At 22.0% G+C, this 17,631-nt stretch overlaps 5 protein-coding genes across 5 annotated transcripts; all 5 read right to left on the reverse strand.

Moving 5' to 3' along the window:
• Positions 1-246: 246 nt before the first annotated feature.
• PY17X_0930000 (conserved Plasmodium protein, unknown function) lies at positions 247-776 on the reverse strand (the record flags this gene model as incomplete). Its single annotated transcript, XM_722497.1, has 2 exons — positions 247-321; positions 612-776. 2 exons carry the CDS (start codon positions 774-776, stop codon positions 247-249), a joined length of 240 nt encoding a protein of 79 aa, XP_727590.1.
• A 1,962-nt stretch (positions 777-2,738) lies between these two features.
• On the reverse strand, positions 2,739-3,386 carry PY17X_0930100 (phosphoglycerate mutase, putative; the record flags this gene model as incomplete). The annotated part of the gene is made up of 1 exon (XM_022956035.1): positions 2,739-3,386. One exon carries the CDS (start codon positions 3,384-3,386, stop codon positions 2,739-2,741), a length of 648 nt encoding a protein of 215 aa, XP_022812228.1.
• Positions 3,387-4,792: 1,406 nt separating this feature from the next.
• Positions 4,793-8,481, reverse strand: PY17X_0930200 (uncharacterized protein; the record flags this gene model as incomplete). The annotated part of the gene is made up of 6 exons (XM_725888.2): positions 4,793-4,957; positions 5,345-5,398; positions 5,509-5,609; positions 5,819-5,879; positions 6,056-6,192; positions 6,330-8,481. The coding sequence occupies 6 exons, from the start codon at positions 8,479-8,481 to the stop codon at positions 4,793-4,795; spliced, it is 2,670 nt and encodes an 889-aa protein (XP_730981.2).
• A 1,216-nt stretch (positions 8,482-9,697) lies between these two features.
• Positions 9,698-13,648, reverse strand: PY17X_0930300 (uncharacterized protein; the record flags this gene model as incomplete). Its single annotated transcript, XM_725889.2, has 1 exon — positions 9,698-13,648. One exon carries the CDS (start codon positions 13,646-13,648, stop codon positions 9,698-9,700), a length of 3,951 nt encoding a protein of 1,316 aa, XP_730982.2.
• Positions 13,649-15,398: 1,750 nt separating this feature from the next.
• Positions 15,399-16,388, reverse strand: PY17X_0930400 (conserved Plasmodium protein, unknown function; the record flags this gene model as incomplete). Its single annotated transcript, XM_719737.2, has 1 exon — positions 15,399-16,388. The coding sequence occupies one exon, from the start codon at positions 16,386-16,388 to the stop codon at positions 15,399-15,401; it is 990 nt and encodes a 329-aa protein (XP_724830.2).
• Positions 16,389-17,631: the final 1,243 nt, after the last annotated feature.

A 17,631-nucleotide genomic window follows, 5' to 3' on the forward strand; every position in this document is an offset into this window, starting at 1 on the left:
TATATGCACCAAATATATTATCATGAGGCTTCATTATTTCATCCTCAAATATAGCTTTTAATATATTTTAGTATGATAATGATTAGAACACTGAATTAATGATATAGTTGAATCCCCATAAGAAATACATACATGCATACATACATACGCATATGCAAATAGTTCTTCATATAAGCTTGTGTATAAAAATACTAAAAAAACTTGTTAATAAATGCAAATAAATTTTGAAATATAAGATTAAATGCTTTATTTTGAATCTGCTGGCTTTTTATTATTTCTGATTAGCACAATACTACTGATGATTACTATGAAAAAGTATATCTACAAAGTTGCAAAGAAAAAAGAAGAAAAAAATAAAAAATAAATAAAAAAAAAAGAGGAAAAAAATAAAAAATAAATAAAAAAAAAAGAGGAAAAAAATAAAAAATAAATAAAAAAAAAAGAAGAAAAAAAAATATAAACGTCATTCTGTGTGCATCCTATATATATAAAAACATACATGTACATGATCGAAAATCACCTTTATAAAATATTAACAATAAATGAAATCCTTGTTTCACAAAAAAAGTGTCATGATGAAAATTTCATTTTATAAAATATTTATCTCTTACCCCAGCACAAATAAAGGATGGAATGGCTTTTTCACTTTTATGACCATGTAGCTCTAACGAATCGGAATCATATAATAACATCAAGCCAATAATTCCCAAAAAGGTTGCAGGAAATAGTGATACTATGACGAAATAGTACGTGATAGCTCTTTTAAACGTAGACATTATTTTAACAACTTTGGATAGAATTATTGTATTGCTTTTTGGCTTTTGTTTTATATGGTTTCTTCTTCAAGTTAAAAAATATGCTATATGCGTTAAAAAATGTTGCAGTTTTTTTTTTTTTTTTTTTTTTTTTTTTTGATATTTATAGTATCATTCTGCTTAAAATTTGAACAAACAAATATGCTGAAAATAATCCTACTCTTGTAATAATTTTTCACTTATATCTACATTTCAAATTGGTGAAATTAAATGCGGGGGAATATGCATTAGTGTATAGTAATAATATGAACATATATAAAATATGTATATAATATATATAGTATATATAATATTATATGCATATTTTATCAATAATAAATTATGCGTATTAACAATTTTTTTAATTAATAAATCTATCAAATAATTTATACTTGCTCGTAGGAATAGTGCTAATATGTAAAAAAAAATATATAAAATATATAATACTTTATACCATAAAATTACGCATAATTTTTATATAGTTCCCTTTTCATTTTTTTTTTCATTGGTTTTCCTATTAATTTTATTAATAATCATATTGTACTTTTTTTTTTTCTTCTGAATTGTTCATATAAATTTGTATTATTTATTGCATATAACATGCGCAATAATAAATATATAATATAAATTATATAATAATTATATATTTATACGTAAAATGAAATAAAGCATAAAATAATGTATATAATATATTTTTAACATTATATTTATATTAATTTTTTGGCTCATTTATATATATATATATTTTTGCACACATGAAGACAAACCTCACATTTATAAAAAAAAAATAAGTTTGTGGTAAGTTGCAAGGAAAATTATTAATGTATATAAATAATTCGAATTACTAAAATGACGTTGTAAAAGCTTAAAAAAATAAATATATATAACATGTGGTATATAATATGTGGTATATAATAAGTAGTATATAATATGTAGTATATAACATGCATATTTATATGATTTAAAATGATGGCGTATAAGTTACTATTATACTGTCCCTTAAAGTTATAATAAAAAGCTATTACTGCTGTTTGTATATCTCAATTTAATAATGCATATAATATCATCTTTACCTTTATCTTTATTTTTGTTTTTATTTTATTTTATTTTATTATATTATATTTTATTTTATTTTATTTTACTTTTTTTTTTTTTTTTTTTTTTTTTTTTCTATTTTTTTTTATATGAACAAATAGCCATTATATAGCTATATTTAAATAATGGGAAATAATTTTTATTTTATTTTTGCTATACGACAATAAAAAATATTAATAGACCGGTCTTAAATAACACATGAGATGAATAAACACAAAAAAACATATAAAACATTTCTATAATTTCTTTTAATGTTTAATACACTGACATAAATCCGCATAAGTTTTACATATAGATATCTATACCCGACATGCCTATTTCGCTATTTTTTTTTTTTTTTTTTGTTATATGCATACTTATTTGAAGCTTATAACTTCGTAGCATACAAATTACAGAAAACAACATTATTAATTGTCCACACTTGTCATTAATAACTTAAAAGTATTTAGTTTAATATGTTACAAATACTCATGCATGTTTTTTTTTTTTTTTTTTTTTTTTTTTTTCACAAACTTAAATGGATAAAATATTATATTTTAATTTTAAATATGTAACATGTCACAATATATTTATAATTTACACTATATATATATAATTCCACATATACATATTTTAATAAAACTAAATATTATTTTTAGTGCGCATGAAAGATATATATATATATATATATTCATATGAGAAAATGTCAGCATATTAATTAAAATGTATATTTCTTAATTTTCTTGTCATTTTGGTTTAAAATGCATAATTTTGTTTTTATAATTTTGGTGATGTTACAAAAAATACCATGTGGATTCAATGTATATATAGAAAGCATATTTTCCTTGTGAGATATGAATGTTCTTTTATTTATTTTGCCTTTCCTTGGTTAGCTACTTCATCCATTTTCTTCTTTAATTCTTCACTATCTAATAAATAGTAGTGTTTAATTGGTTTTAAGTTTTCGTCTAATTCATATACTAATGGTACTCCTGTTGGAATATTAAGTTCCAATACATCAGCCTCACTTAAATTATCTAAGTGTTTAACTAATCCTCTTAAACTATTTCCATGTGCAGTTACAAGGACTTTTTTGTTTGCTAATATAGCTGGTGCAATAGTATCAAACCAAAATGGTAAAACTCTTTCAACTGTATCTTTTAAACATTCAGTAAATGGTAATACTCCTTTAGGTACATTTTTATATACTGCATTATGTCCTGGCCATCTATTATCTTCTTTATCCAATTTTGGAGGGGGGATATCATAAGATCTTCTCCATATTTTAACTTGTTCTTCTCCATATTTTTTAGCAGTTTCAGATTTGTTTAAACCTTGTAATGAACCATAGTGTCTTTCATTTAATCTCCATGTTTTTATGACTGGTACATGTAAAAGATCACCAGATTTCAAAACATGCCATGTTGTTGTAATAGCTCTTTTTAATACAGATGTAAAAACGACATCAAATTTAAAATCCTTTTCCTTCAAATAATTTCCAGCGGATCTATGAAACATTTAAAATAACATCAACAAATAAATACACACACACATACAAAAGAGAGAAAATATAGTTAGTGAAATATCCACAAAATTATAGATAGGTAGTTGGTTAAAAAGAGATAAATAAAAAAGGCATAAAATATACATCCTCCATTTTATTAAAAAAGGGAGTTTATCATCTATAAGGTGCATAATATATATATATATACATATATATACATATATTTTATTTTTTTTTTTTTTTTTTTTTTTACATGGCTTCTTGTTCTCCCTTTTCGCTTAAGGGAACGTCAGTCCAACCGGTGAATTTGTTTTCTTGGTTCCATGTGCTTTCACCTTAAAAAATAAAAAATGATAAATCAATAGAATAAATTGAACTTAATAATAATTTATTTTTTTATAGTATTAATATAATTTTTTCGCTATTTTAATTCATACCGTGCCTTAGAAGAACTAAAGTATATGTCGTCATTTTTTTCTTTATATAGTATATAAATATATTTTATAAACTTATATATTTTTTATAATAATATATTTTTTATAATTAAATATTTTTTACAAATTTATATATTTTTATAATTTCGATTGTTTATAAAAAATTATTTATATGAATACAATTCAAATGCCAAAGAAATACACTTTAAAATGTATGTTAAAATTTAAGGTTATATTTTAATAAATTAGTATAACTATATATAATTGTGGATAAATAAATATGCATTTATATTTTTATAATAAATGTGACGTTTTTTAATAATTTTATAAACTATTTTTTATATGCGTGTACTATATTATCATTATATATTTTTAGTCAAATAATTTGCATTTATCACTATGTGCTGCATCATATATGGAGATGTTATCAAATTTCTCTTAATAATATATGCATATGGTTTTTTAATTAGTGCTATGAAAAATAGTATAGATATATTTATGTGCATAAATATAGTCTTAATACCATTTGTATGTATGTATGTATATATATATATATATATATATAATATATATATGATATATTTGCTGGAACATCAATAATACGGGCTATAATATGTACCTTTTTATTTTTTAGTGGGTGCTTAAATAACTTTTCTCCATGTATGCAGGTGAAAGGGAATAAAACACCACTGCATATTTTTTGGAACAATATAGGATTAATGCTATATATGCAAAATAAATAAATAAATAAATAATTGAATGCTACAAATATATAACATTATTATCATGTACAATTTGCAGGGTTTGTAAATTAGGGTTTTAGAAAAAAAAAAATTATATATAGTTTACAATTTATTATAAAAATAATTAATTTCAAAATGACTAATTAAAGTTTTTTAAAAAGTTAAAAAAAAAAGTGGGAACAAAATTATCGAAATTGGAAAAATAATTTGAAAAAAATAATACATACACATATATATTAAAACTTAAAGAAATTTTTTTTTAATTTTTCTAAAAATAAAGTTCTTGGGTACATTCTTTTCAATATCATCTTCTTCAACAGTTTTTTCTTCTATCTGTTCTTCTGGATCTTCTTCTACATATTCTTCTTCATTCATTTCATCTTTTAGCCAATTGCTCCAGTATATTAGCTGTGAAGGTGGAACAATAATAAAATAGATAATGTGTATATAAATAATTACATTAGTATAAAATATATGGGTTGATTCGGAATCATACACATGTATATATATATATATATATATTCAATGAATTTATTTTCATTGTTATATTTTATTTTGTCAGCATATGCCTTTCTTTTTTAATCATTTATTCATGTTTAATTTTTTACTGATAAAAATCTATTTATATGCCAATTTTTTATTTACTATTATTTTATCTTCCCTTAAATACATTTTATTTTTTTTTTTTAAATAAAATATCAATTTAAAGGAAGCAATTTTTTATTATAAAAAAATACATGTACTATTTTATTATTTATTTTCACATAGCAATATATCTACATATATATATTTTACCTGTAACATGGCTCTGCTTTTTAATTCTGAGTCTAAATTGTCATCCATAAACCACTAAAAAAAAAAAATAATAATAGAATATTATAAATACCTCAATTGTGTGCATTTACAATATCATTAATTTTTTAGATAGGACACAATTTAATTGTTTTTTTTTTTTTTACTTTTATAAATGCATCCTTTGAAATGATTCCACAAAATAATAAGCAATCAAAAATTGCTTCCAATAATGTTGTTTCATCTGATAAGTGTGGGTATTTTAATTCTAAAAAGAAAAGTAGCGAAATTAAAAAAAATGTGAAATAAAAAAAAATAGCGAAATAAAAAAAAATAGCGAAATAAAAAAAAAATAGCGAAATAGCGAAATAGCTACATAAAAAAACAAATCGCTAGCTTGATATATGGAAAACATATTTTCATATGTCCATATATACATTTAGTATGTACACATATGCACACATTTCCCCCTCTTACCATCACATAATTTGATTATGTCATTTAATATATAATCGTCGTGATTTTCAATTTTGCTATTCTGTAGTAAATAAAAAAAGGAAGATAAAAATTATGAACATGGAATAAAAAAAAAAAAAAATTAAATAATATGACAAAAAAATGCATAGCCTAAAATATGTATGGATTTTTTTGGACAAAGGGTATATTTTTATATATTTATATATTTTTATATATTTATGTTTAGGGATTTATTACTTGTTTTAGATAAAAAAGTAGATTTTTCAAGTGACTAGCTCTTTTTATATATATATCATCTTCCAATTTTTGTGGGAGGCTTAAAATGAAAACAGATATAGCCACGTAAAAAGGAACATGACTTTCCAAATAGTTACCTAAAAACGAAAAGTTTAAAAAATATATGTTTTTAAAGATTTTCAATGAACTAGTATATATTTAGGAGTAAAATAATCATTTTAATAAAAACAAAAGTTAAGAGTGTATATATGAACACACATGTATATAGTATTACATTCATCTGTTTTCAGAATAGCACAAATGTTAACAGTATCATCTTCAGTAAATAAATCGTTTTGTAAAATTTTATCTTTAATCTGATTATAAAATGACTTAATAATATTTATATCATGCTTATATATATTATTATATTTAGTATTTTCTTCATTGATTTTAGTGATTTTTTCTAATTGTTTTTTATATAATTCTTCTCTTTTTTTTTTTGCAATTTCTTCTATATCCATTTTTTCTACAATTTTAGCATTTTCAGTTTTTTCAGCTATTTCTAAAAATATATTTTTTACATTTTTTTCGCCACTTTTGTGTTTGTTTAAGATTGTTGCATCTTTTTTACTTCCAGGAGTAGTAATAACACTTTTAGAATCTTTTTTTATTTCTATTTTTGTTTCCTTTTTATCTTCCTTTAAACTCTCTAAGTGTAATAATTTAGCAGAGGGTATGAACACATTTGATCCATCACTCGTTTGGCTTTTAATTTGTTTAGATAATTCTCTTAGTTTTTTTTGTTCTTCCAATTTTTTTTTTCTTTCTTCTTCTTTTTTTTTTAATTCTTCTTCTTTTTTTTTCAATTCTTCTTGATACATTATTACTCTTTTAGGTACGTATTTTTTTTTTGGAGTCTCTTCCATTTTTTTTTCATTATTACCATCTATTTCATTTTTTTCAGCTACGACCGCTGCTTTTGCGCTTTCCTTTGGTTTTATTTCGCCCTCTTTTATGTCATCTCTTTTTTCGCCCTCTTTTATGTCATCTCTTTTTTCTTCCTCTTTTTTTTCATCCTCTTTTTTTTCTTCCACTTTTATTTCTTCCACTTTTATTTCTTCCTCTTTTTTTTCTTCCACTTTTATTTCTTCCTCTTTTTTTTCATCCTCTTTTTTTTCTTCCACTTTTATTTCTTCCACTTTTATTTCTTCCTCTTTTTTTTCTTCCTCTTTTTTTTCTTCCACTTTTATTTCTTCCACTTTTTTTTCATCCTCTTTTTTTTCATCCGTCTTGATCTTTTCCTCTAGTTTCCCATTTTGCGAAATCTCTGTTTCTTGCCTTTTCAATTGTTTTTGTATTCTTAATTCTTCTAATCTTCTTAGATGATATGGTTTTTCAATTTTTATTTCAGTATCATTTTTTTTGTTTCTAAGATTGCCAAAATCGACATCCTCTTCTTTTTTTTTGTTTCTTAAATTAGAAAAATCTACATCTTCTTCTTTTTTTTTGTTTCTAAGATTGGCAAAGTCAACATCTTCTTCCTTTTTTTTGTTTCTAAGATTGGCAAAGTCAACATCTTCTTCCTTTTTTTTGTTTCTAAGATTGGCAAAATCTGCATCCTCTTCTTTTTTTTTATTTCTAAGATTGGCAAAATCAACATCTTCTTCTTTTTTTTTATTTCTAAGATTGGCAAAATCAACATCTTCTTTTTTTTTGTTTCTAAGATTGGAAAAATCTACATCTTCTTCCTTTTTTTTGTTTCTAAGATTGGCAAAGTCAACATCTTCTTCCTTTTTTTTGTTTCTAAGATTGGCAAAATCTGCATCCTCTTCTTTTTTTTTATTTCTAAGATTGCCAAAATCAACATCTTCTTCTTTTTTTTTATTTCTAAGATTGGCAAAATCTGCATCCTCTTCTTTTTTGTTGTTTCTAAGATTGCCAAAATCAACATCTTCTTCTTTTTTTTTGTTTCTAAGATTGGCAAAATCAACATCTTCTTCTTTTTTTTTGTTTCTAAGATTGGCAAAATCTACATCTTCTTCTTTTTTTTTATTTCTAAGATTGGCAAAATCTACATCTTCTTCTTTTTTTTTATTTCTAAGATTGGCAAAATCTACATCTTCTTCTTTCGCGTCAGTCAGTTTGTTTTTTCCCCTCGACCCTAATGTTATAGTACTATCGCTTTTTTTAAAATTATTTTTATCATTTATATTATTTTTAAATAAATTATTATCATCATTTATTTTGTTGTTTATTTTTTTATCTGTACTTTCTGTAGTTCTCCATTCAATATTCTGTACATATTCATTTTTTTCAAAATTTTTTTTTTTTTTTTCTTCTATAGTATTATTAACTGGTGTTGGTTGTATTATTAAATCATCTTTTTGATAATATTTTTGAAAATCTATTATATTTAAATGTATTTGTTTCTTTTTTTTCGCCATAGTTCCCTATTTTACAACTTATACTTTTATTCCAATTTCGTTCTTTTAGTGGATATAAAAACAAAAGATAAATTGTGTGTGCTTTTTTTTTTAAATTATTTTAACCTTTGCAAAAAGATCTAAAAAAAACATTATTATAATACATTTCCAAGTGTTTCATTATAAAAGTAAAATATCTTAATAGATATTTATACAATTTGTATTTCTATATTTTCTATATTTTTAATACTTTAATTATACATATATATTATTCTGCAAATTATATTTTTTTTTTATTTAATTTATTATTTATTTATTTCCCCCAAAGTGTGATAATTGTTTTAAAAAAATTTTACTTTTTTTTTTTTTTTTTTTTTTTATTCTAATTTTGTTATATAAAAATTAATATTTAAGAGTTAACAAGATTAAGAAAAAATATATATATATAATAAAAAAAACTATTATATATGCATACTACAAACATATGTAGATATCAAATTAACCTGCTTTTTTTTTTTTTTTTTTTTTTAAGGCTATACATAAAAATCACTTAAAATAATTGTATAACATATATATAATAATTAATGTATATTCTCAAATTATTTGTATAATAAAGCAATATTTTTTTCGAATTATTTTATTGTTATATATATATTTTATAACTTATATTTTTTAAAATAACTGGGAAATTTCTTATATTTCCCTATTTATTATACATAATCAAATTTTACCATTTTTTTTTTTTATTATAAAAATGTGAGTATCATATTATATGGATACCATAATACATGTATACATTGAATTTTTAATATAAAGAAAATAGATTGAAAAAAAAAAAAAAAAAAAAAAAAAAAAACACTAAACAAATAAAAACATTAAAAAACAAGTTAAAATAGTATAGGTACAAAATTTCGAATCAAATTGTCAAATTGTCAAATCGTCAAATCAAGCAACTTCTTAACAAGTATGAAATTCAATGGGTGGAACTTTATTTTTAAGTTCAATTAAAAAAAAAAAAAAAAAATTGATTGTATTTATTTTTAAAATAAGTAATTTTGAAAAATATTAATTTTTGCAAATTTTGTAAAGAAATTCAAGATTATATTAATATATTTCGGATAAGCGTTAAAAATAGCTTATTTCAAAAAGTGTGTATACTGGGTATAGGGTCTGGATACACATTTCTGCGGCAATGCATCAAATGTATCTAACATACTTATAACAAACTAGTGATATATTAATTAAAATAGTCGACATATCTACTTCTTACATCTTTCATATCCAAAGGTTTTTTAGGGTTTGTGTTATTATATGCATTTGATACAAGAGGGGGTGTTATTTTTGACATTTCCATTTTGTTTTTTAATTTTGTTTCTTCACGTTCTTTTTCTTCATCAGATGTGACACCCTTTTCTCTCCATCTTTTTTTTTTATAATCATAATAAAATATATTTTCATCTTCTTTTTCTGTTTCTTCTTTTCCTGTATCAACTATTTTTATTTTCTCTTTGATATTTGAGAAAAAACCAGATATAAAACTTTTACCCATATTTATCAAGTCTACATTAGTCTGATTCGCATCATTACGATTTGGCTCGCTATTTGGTACGTCAGCTGGTACGCTAGTTGGCTCGCTAGTTGGTACGTCAGCTGATACGCTAGTTGGTACGTCATTTATTTTCATTTTCTGACAATTTTCGTCAGAATAAGTGTTACTATTATTATTATTGTTATAGTAGTAGTTAATATTTTGTGGGTCTACATGGGAAGGGTTGTTGTTATAACTGTAGAAATCGTTCATTTTATTTACATTATAATTTGGGGAAATATATTTGCCCGAATTTGATTCATAATAATTGTATTGCATCATATTATTATATTCTCCGTATTTAATTTGTGGTATAGAGTCGCCAGAAATGTTATTTGAATAATTTGTTTTATAATCAATTCTATTTTCTTGGGTAGACATTATTATATGTGTGTTTGGAAATATGTTAGAAATTTCATCTGGTTGATTATGGGTCACATTGTCGTTAAGCATGGCATTGTTAATCATGGCATTGCCAATCATGGCATTGTCAATCATGGCATTGTTAATCATACCATTATTGTTGTAGTCATTATTGTAGTCATCATTGTTATAGCTACTGTTGTAGATGTTGTGGGCGTTGTGGGCGTTGTGGGTGTTGTGGGTGTGCATTGGCTGGGCAGCATTTTGTTCGACAGTTTGGTATTCCATATAATTATGTACAGGCTCATTTGTATGTAAATTATAATAACCGGTTTCTGGAATTAATGTATTATCTATATTATTTTGATAATTAGAATCATCATAATTTTGTATTTGTTCTTTATTTGTTTGATAATTTTCATTTTTCAGAAAAGGATTATTTTGAACAGTTTCCAATTTCTCAGATGCATTTTCAATTATATGTATCGAATTTTGTAAATTAGATTCGGGATGAAGAATATGTATATTGTTATTATTTTTATTTATTTGATTTTGTGTTTCTGTTAAAATTTTAGAATTTTTTATATTATCGTTTTTTGAAACAATTTTATAATTATGTACATTGTAATTATTTTGATTCGAATATAAATTTATATAATTTTCATTTTGAAGATTTTGATTAGTAGATAATTTATGTGGAGAAATATAATTCAACTGATTTACTAATGTTTCATATAAATATAATATATAATTAATATTTTCATTTTTTTTATTACTTTTTATTACATCTATATAATAATATAAAATATCTATATATTGTTTGGCTTGTTCTAGTAATCCAAATTCTAATAATATAGATGCATAATATATTTTATAAATAATTAAATCATCATAAAAAAAACTTTCTTCTTTGAATCTGTATAAATATTCAAAAATATCACAAACTTGAAAAGTATATACATCAAATGAAATTTTTGGTAGATGTCGGATTAGTGATTCTATTTTGGGTTCAGACGAGGCCCCATTTTGTCCTCCCACTTCGTCAATTCCGTCAATATCGTCCGCTTTGCCAATGCCGTCAATATCGTCCGTTTTGCCAACCACATTTGATACTTTGAGAGCATCACCATTTTTATATGAACCCGTGTGTAAGTTAGTATCTGAAATGTACGATGTTTTATTTTGATAGATGCATGGATTTCCAGAAATAATTAAATAAAGAAATTGAGATTCAATATGTCTATTATTATATATTAACAAGTCAATCAGATATTGAAAAAATTTGATAATATCTTCCTTATAATCACAATAATCAATTTCATTTTCAGAAAACTGAAATATAAAATTGTGAAGTATTAATGTATAGAATACATACCAATGATTTATAATAATATTTTTATTTTTAAAAAAAATAGATTTTTTATTTAATAAACAAATAAAAAAAATAAATGATTGAACCAATACATCATCATATATATTATAATTATATATTTTGTAAATATTTTGCATACAACTTTTTACATCTAATTCATTATTAAATGATACACTTATATGTTTTATATATTTATCTAGCATTTTATTATATTTTTTTTTATTATATTTTTTTAGAATTAAAAAAAAATATTTATATAAATTATTTTTTAAACATAATTTTGTAGCCTTTTTACTATTATATATACACAAACTAAAATATTCTAAATATATATCATCCGTTGTTATTCGTTCATTATTTTGTAATTTAAATATGTTATATATAAATTTTTTATTTATTAAATCTGAAAAATAATATTTTTTATTATATATGAATCCATATTTTAAATCTTTTCCATATACTATTTGAAAAAAATTTTCTTCATTATCATCTTTATATATTTCGTTAAAACTATTTATTACACATTTAGGCTTATCATTGTTATTAAATTGGGTTTTATTATTAAATTGGTTTTTGTTATTATATTGTGTTTTATTATTAAATTGTGTTTTATTATTAAATTGGGTTTTATTATTAAATTGGGTTTTGTTATTATAATCTTTGCTTGAAATTCTAAATTCACGCATTTCTTTATTATATTTTTTATTTGATTCTATTTCTGAACAATCAGAAGAAGAATTATCAGTTTCTTCCCATTCAGAATATATCTCTTTCATATTATTTTTATTGTTAGAATTATTTTTATAATTTTTTAACAGTTTCATTACGATATTATTTTGTTCATTTTTATTATGTTCATAATTTTTATTAACATTTAATTGTTTCAAATTAAACTCCAACAAATTATCATTTTCAATTATATTTAATAAATGGTTGTATATACTATTTTTTTGTGTATCCTCAAAAATATTATTTTTATATTTTTCTTTCTTTATATTTATAAATTTATTTAAATACTTTTTTATTTTTTCATCTATTTTACTATTCCTTCGAGAAAAAGGACCTGGAAATGATTTCAACGCATATATATATTCATTCATTTCGTTCTGTTTGTTCATTTCGCCTTTTTCCACTTTTTTTTCCACTTTTTTTGTCACTTTTTTATCGATTATATTTATAAGTTGGTCATATGCTATAGAACTGCCTTGTGTGTAAAAAAATGTCCCACATCTTCCAAAACAGAAGCACATAAAATTGTCAGACGCAGTTTCTTCTGTTTGTTTTTTCGCATCTAATTGTGGGTTGCCATTTCGTGGCTGGTTAAATTTGCTTAAATCGGGTTCATTTTTTACTAGATTATGCTCATTTCTAGCCAATTCAGTATCCTCTACACTTTTTATTGCATCTATTGCTTCGTCTTTTTCTGCACTTATATTATAAGTAGGTAAACATTGAGAACTGTTTGCATTTTCATTAGTATAATAAAAGTTAAAAGGGTTAGTTTCTTTATTATTTATTTCATTTTTATCATCAAAAAGAGTATATATATCTTTTTTCATTTTTATTTTTTTTTCATTTTCTTCAAAAATTTTATTATTAATATTCTTCGAATTTTCTGATTCTTTTTCCACATTATTTATTATGTTCCTATCCGATTTTATATCTATTTCATTTTGTGTGCTTGATACAGTTTGTGCGTTTGATACAGTTTGTGCGTTTGATACAGTTTGTGCGTTTGATACAGTTTGTGTGCTTGATACAGTTTGTGTGTTTGATACATTTTGTGATTTTTTTCGTTTATCTTGTATTTTATTTATGTTTGTGTTTTTAAAAATGTTCTCATATGTAAATATGTCTTTGTTCATTTTTTGTTTTTTTTATCTATTATTTTTATTTTATTGTTATTTTATTGTTATTATTATCAAAGTAGATATATAATGCTTTTAGATATAAAAAAAATAAAAGATATGTATATAAGCTTTAACAAAGATAGTAGTAATAAATTTGGAACTATGATAATATCAAATATATTATCATGTAATAATAAATAGTTAGGTGAGGTTAAATAAATTACAAAATTATTTATTCAGTATGTATATATTTTAAATCATTATTTTTGGATATAAAAAAATATTTAAAAAAAAAAATTAATTGTACATTATATATCATCATAATATTTTTTTTATATACTAAATCCTTATGATCCATAATTTTTGAAAAATTTTTCTATTTTACTTAATATGTTGACGACAAAATTGATAAATATAATGTACTATCTCATTTGATATACAAATTTGATAGAGATTCATATTTTTTTTTTTTTTTTTTTTTTTTTTTTTTTTTTTTTCCTTCGTTACAATGAGGGAATAGAGTATATGCCATATATGGGAAATGCTTATAGAGATATGCTAAACATGTGCGTAAAAAAAATATGGAAAATAAAATGTATTTTTTTAAATCTTAAATTTGGTATATCTATTATAAATGTATGTAATATTGTTGGGGATGCAAAAAATTATTTATCCCATTCCATCACATTTTATCCCATTCCATCACATTTTATCACATTTTATCCCATTTTGACTACTATATTATCCCATTTTGACTACTATATTATCCCATTTTTGCAATTTTGTTCGTTATTATTAAGGCCACCAATTTTCCAAATTAATAAGGAAACAAAAATAGTATATACAAAAAAAATATAAAATCGAACAAATTAAAATAAGTATAGAATTTTTTAAAACAACCATATATACATATGTTGATGGAAATATCTTATAAAGCAAAAATTGCTATTTTAAAAAATAAAAATTTGAAAAATTCTTAAATAATGTTTTAAAATGCTGATTGGAAGAAAAGTAACGCGATAAAATAAAAGATAAAATAAACGATAAAATAAACGATAAAATAAGCGATAAAATAAGCGATAAAATAAGCGATAAAATAAGCGATAAAATAAACGTGATAAACGCGATAAAAGACAGAATAAAAAAGGCAACAAATTTACAAATTATTTTTAAGGCCTATGGTTGTGTTTGAAATTTTATTCTATTTATTAAAATAAAATAAAATAAAAGTTAAATTTATGTACTTCTTCTCTGTAAAAATATATGTATGCTTATACATAGAATATTTTTTTTTTTTTTTTTTTTTTTTTTTTTTTTTTTATTATCTGTTTCTTGCTTGGCTTTGTTATAAGCACTTTGAAATTATACACTTTTGGCGAGTACATTCAATATATAATAAAATAAATGATACTCGATTGATTTGTTTCTATTAATTAAGATAGTGCGGAATATAATGGTAAAATAAAACTGCTAATTATAATTAAGAATGAGAAAACAAGAGGAATTATAATATAAAAATGGGTTCAAATATTGGGAAATGCTTATTTATTTTTCTTCAATCTTTTTGATATGACAATATAATAAAATTAAACTACGGCATAATAAAGAAAAGAATGGAAATAATAAGCATCGAAAATTTATTGTAATATATACAAATAAATTAGTAAAGGAATTAAGATAATCTCTTTCAAATATGTACATGCATATACATACATATGTACCGATTTTGCAATAATTGTTTTATTTTTTTAAATTAAAAATATATTCATTCCTCATAGGGAGAATAAGGATAGCTTATATTCAAAGATCCAGAAAAATTATCTACATGCATCATATTTGGATTATTTTTCATAATAATAAGTTTATCCATTTTATTTGTATTTCTGCTAACATTTTGTCCATTTTGCCCGTTTTGCCCATTTTGCCCATTTTGCCCATTTTGCTCATTTTCTTCATTTTGCCCATTTTGCCCATTTTGCCCATTTTCTGCATCATCCAGTGTAACGATATTTGGAACGTTTCTAATCTTCGAAAGATTTGATAGGCTATTATATTTTGTTAGATTTCCCATTTCATGATATGTTTCATTATAATTATTAAGAATCTGTCCATTTTGTAGTTCAACATTATTTAAAGTGTTTCCTGGTTTTACATCATATATGTTAATATATTTTTTATTATCATCTGATGAATTTATATTAGAATTATACATGATATTATAATTGTTTAGATATGTATTATTTGTATCATTATTATGTTCATTATTTTTTTTGTCATTATTTTTTGAATTTTTCATATAAGGGTATTTTATATTTTCATAAGCTTGTGCATAATTATGATTTCTATCAAACCCATAGAATGAATTATTATAATGCTCATTATTAGTTATAAATCTGTTCATATTATTATGAATGTTTGAATTTACAATTTTTGCACTTTTATAAATATTATTTATATTTTCAATAGTTGCATAATTATGACCATTAGTAATTATTGTATTATTTTGAGAGGGAGTTTTTTTTTGGATATTAATATAGACACTAATTTTTTTTTTTTTTTCCATTTCTTGTTTTATTTTATTCATTCGCCTTTTTAAAATTCTATCATATTGTTTTTCATTAACATATATTATACCATCCCATCCACCATAATTATTGGTTTCATTTTGGAAATTAGAAAATATACAATTAGGATTTATCACATTGTTAATATTATTAATTTCAAGGGTTTCATTTATTTCAAGGTTAGCATTCATGTTTATGAGAAAAGAAATGTACCTTTTTTGTTTTTTTTTGTTTTTTTTTGTTTTTTTTTCGGTTCTTTTTTTGTTTTTTTTTCGGTTCTTTTTTTGTTTTTTTTCCGGTTCTTTTTTTGTTTTTTTTCCGGTTCTTTTTTTGTTTTTTTTCCGGTTCTTTTTTTGTTCTTTTCCGGTTCTTTTTTGTTCTTTTTTCGGTTCTTTTGAAAGTAGTCTGTTTTTAAAATGAGCAATTAATAATTTAACCAAAGACAATATATTGAAGTGTAGTGTTTATATTAAAAAATTAAAAAGAGGTAATTAAGGAATAATAAAACAACAAAAAAAAATTAATATTCTATGAAATGTGGATATGTGTGTTTGTATATATAGATATTTTTATAGGATATAAAAAAAAATATGGCAAAAATTATATGTGTATATAAACAAAATTGATTAAGGAAATTTTGAATTATTTGATTTGCCACCCTAAAAGCCAATTATGAGGATATACATAATATTGGCGAAAATAAAATGGAGAAAAAGATATAAAAATAATCTTCTTATTCTTTTTATTATTTATTAATTTTACGAGCATTTAGTTTGTATATTTCCTAATACAAATAATATCGTATCATTTAACAAAATGTTAATTACTATTTAGCTTTTTCTTCGTTTTTTTTTTTTTTTTTTTTTTTTTTTTTATTTCGATCTTAAAATTGCACATTCAAAAATTAATCTAAGAAAATTTATAACACACAAAAAAAAAAAAAATAAAAAAAAATAAAACTTACAGATGAACACAAAATTAAAGTAAAACGTTTTGGTAAATAATAAAAAGAAAAAAATATCATGAGATGCCTTAAAAAATATTTTATTTTTATTCTTTTTATTTTTAAATAAAAAAAGTAAAATAAATATATTTCATATTTCATATTTGATATTTCATATTTATATTTCATATTTATGTTTGTATTTATGTTTCTCCTCGCTCTGGTAAATTAATAATAAATTAAAAACAAAAGTAAAAAAAGTAAAAAAAGTAAAAAAAAGTAAAAAAAAGTAAAAAAAAGTAAAAAAAAGTAAAAAAAAAAATATCACATTTCTTTTTTGCATTTGGCTTGAAACCGTTTCCAGTATTTTTAGAATTCCGGAAAATAACACACTTTAATAAAAATTATTTTATTTTTTTAATTTGTAAAAAAATTATGCTATTAGATTAGTTCTTATATATTTTTCAGTTGCATAAATACACATGCAAATA

The sequence above is a fragment of the Plasmodium yoelii genome (genome assembly GCF_900002385.2).
Source record: "Plasmodium yoelii strain 17X genome assembly, chromosome: 9".
NCBI lineage: Eukaryota > Apicomplexa > Aconoidasida > Haemosporida > Plasmodiidae > Plasmodium > Plasmodium yoelii.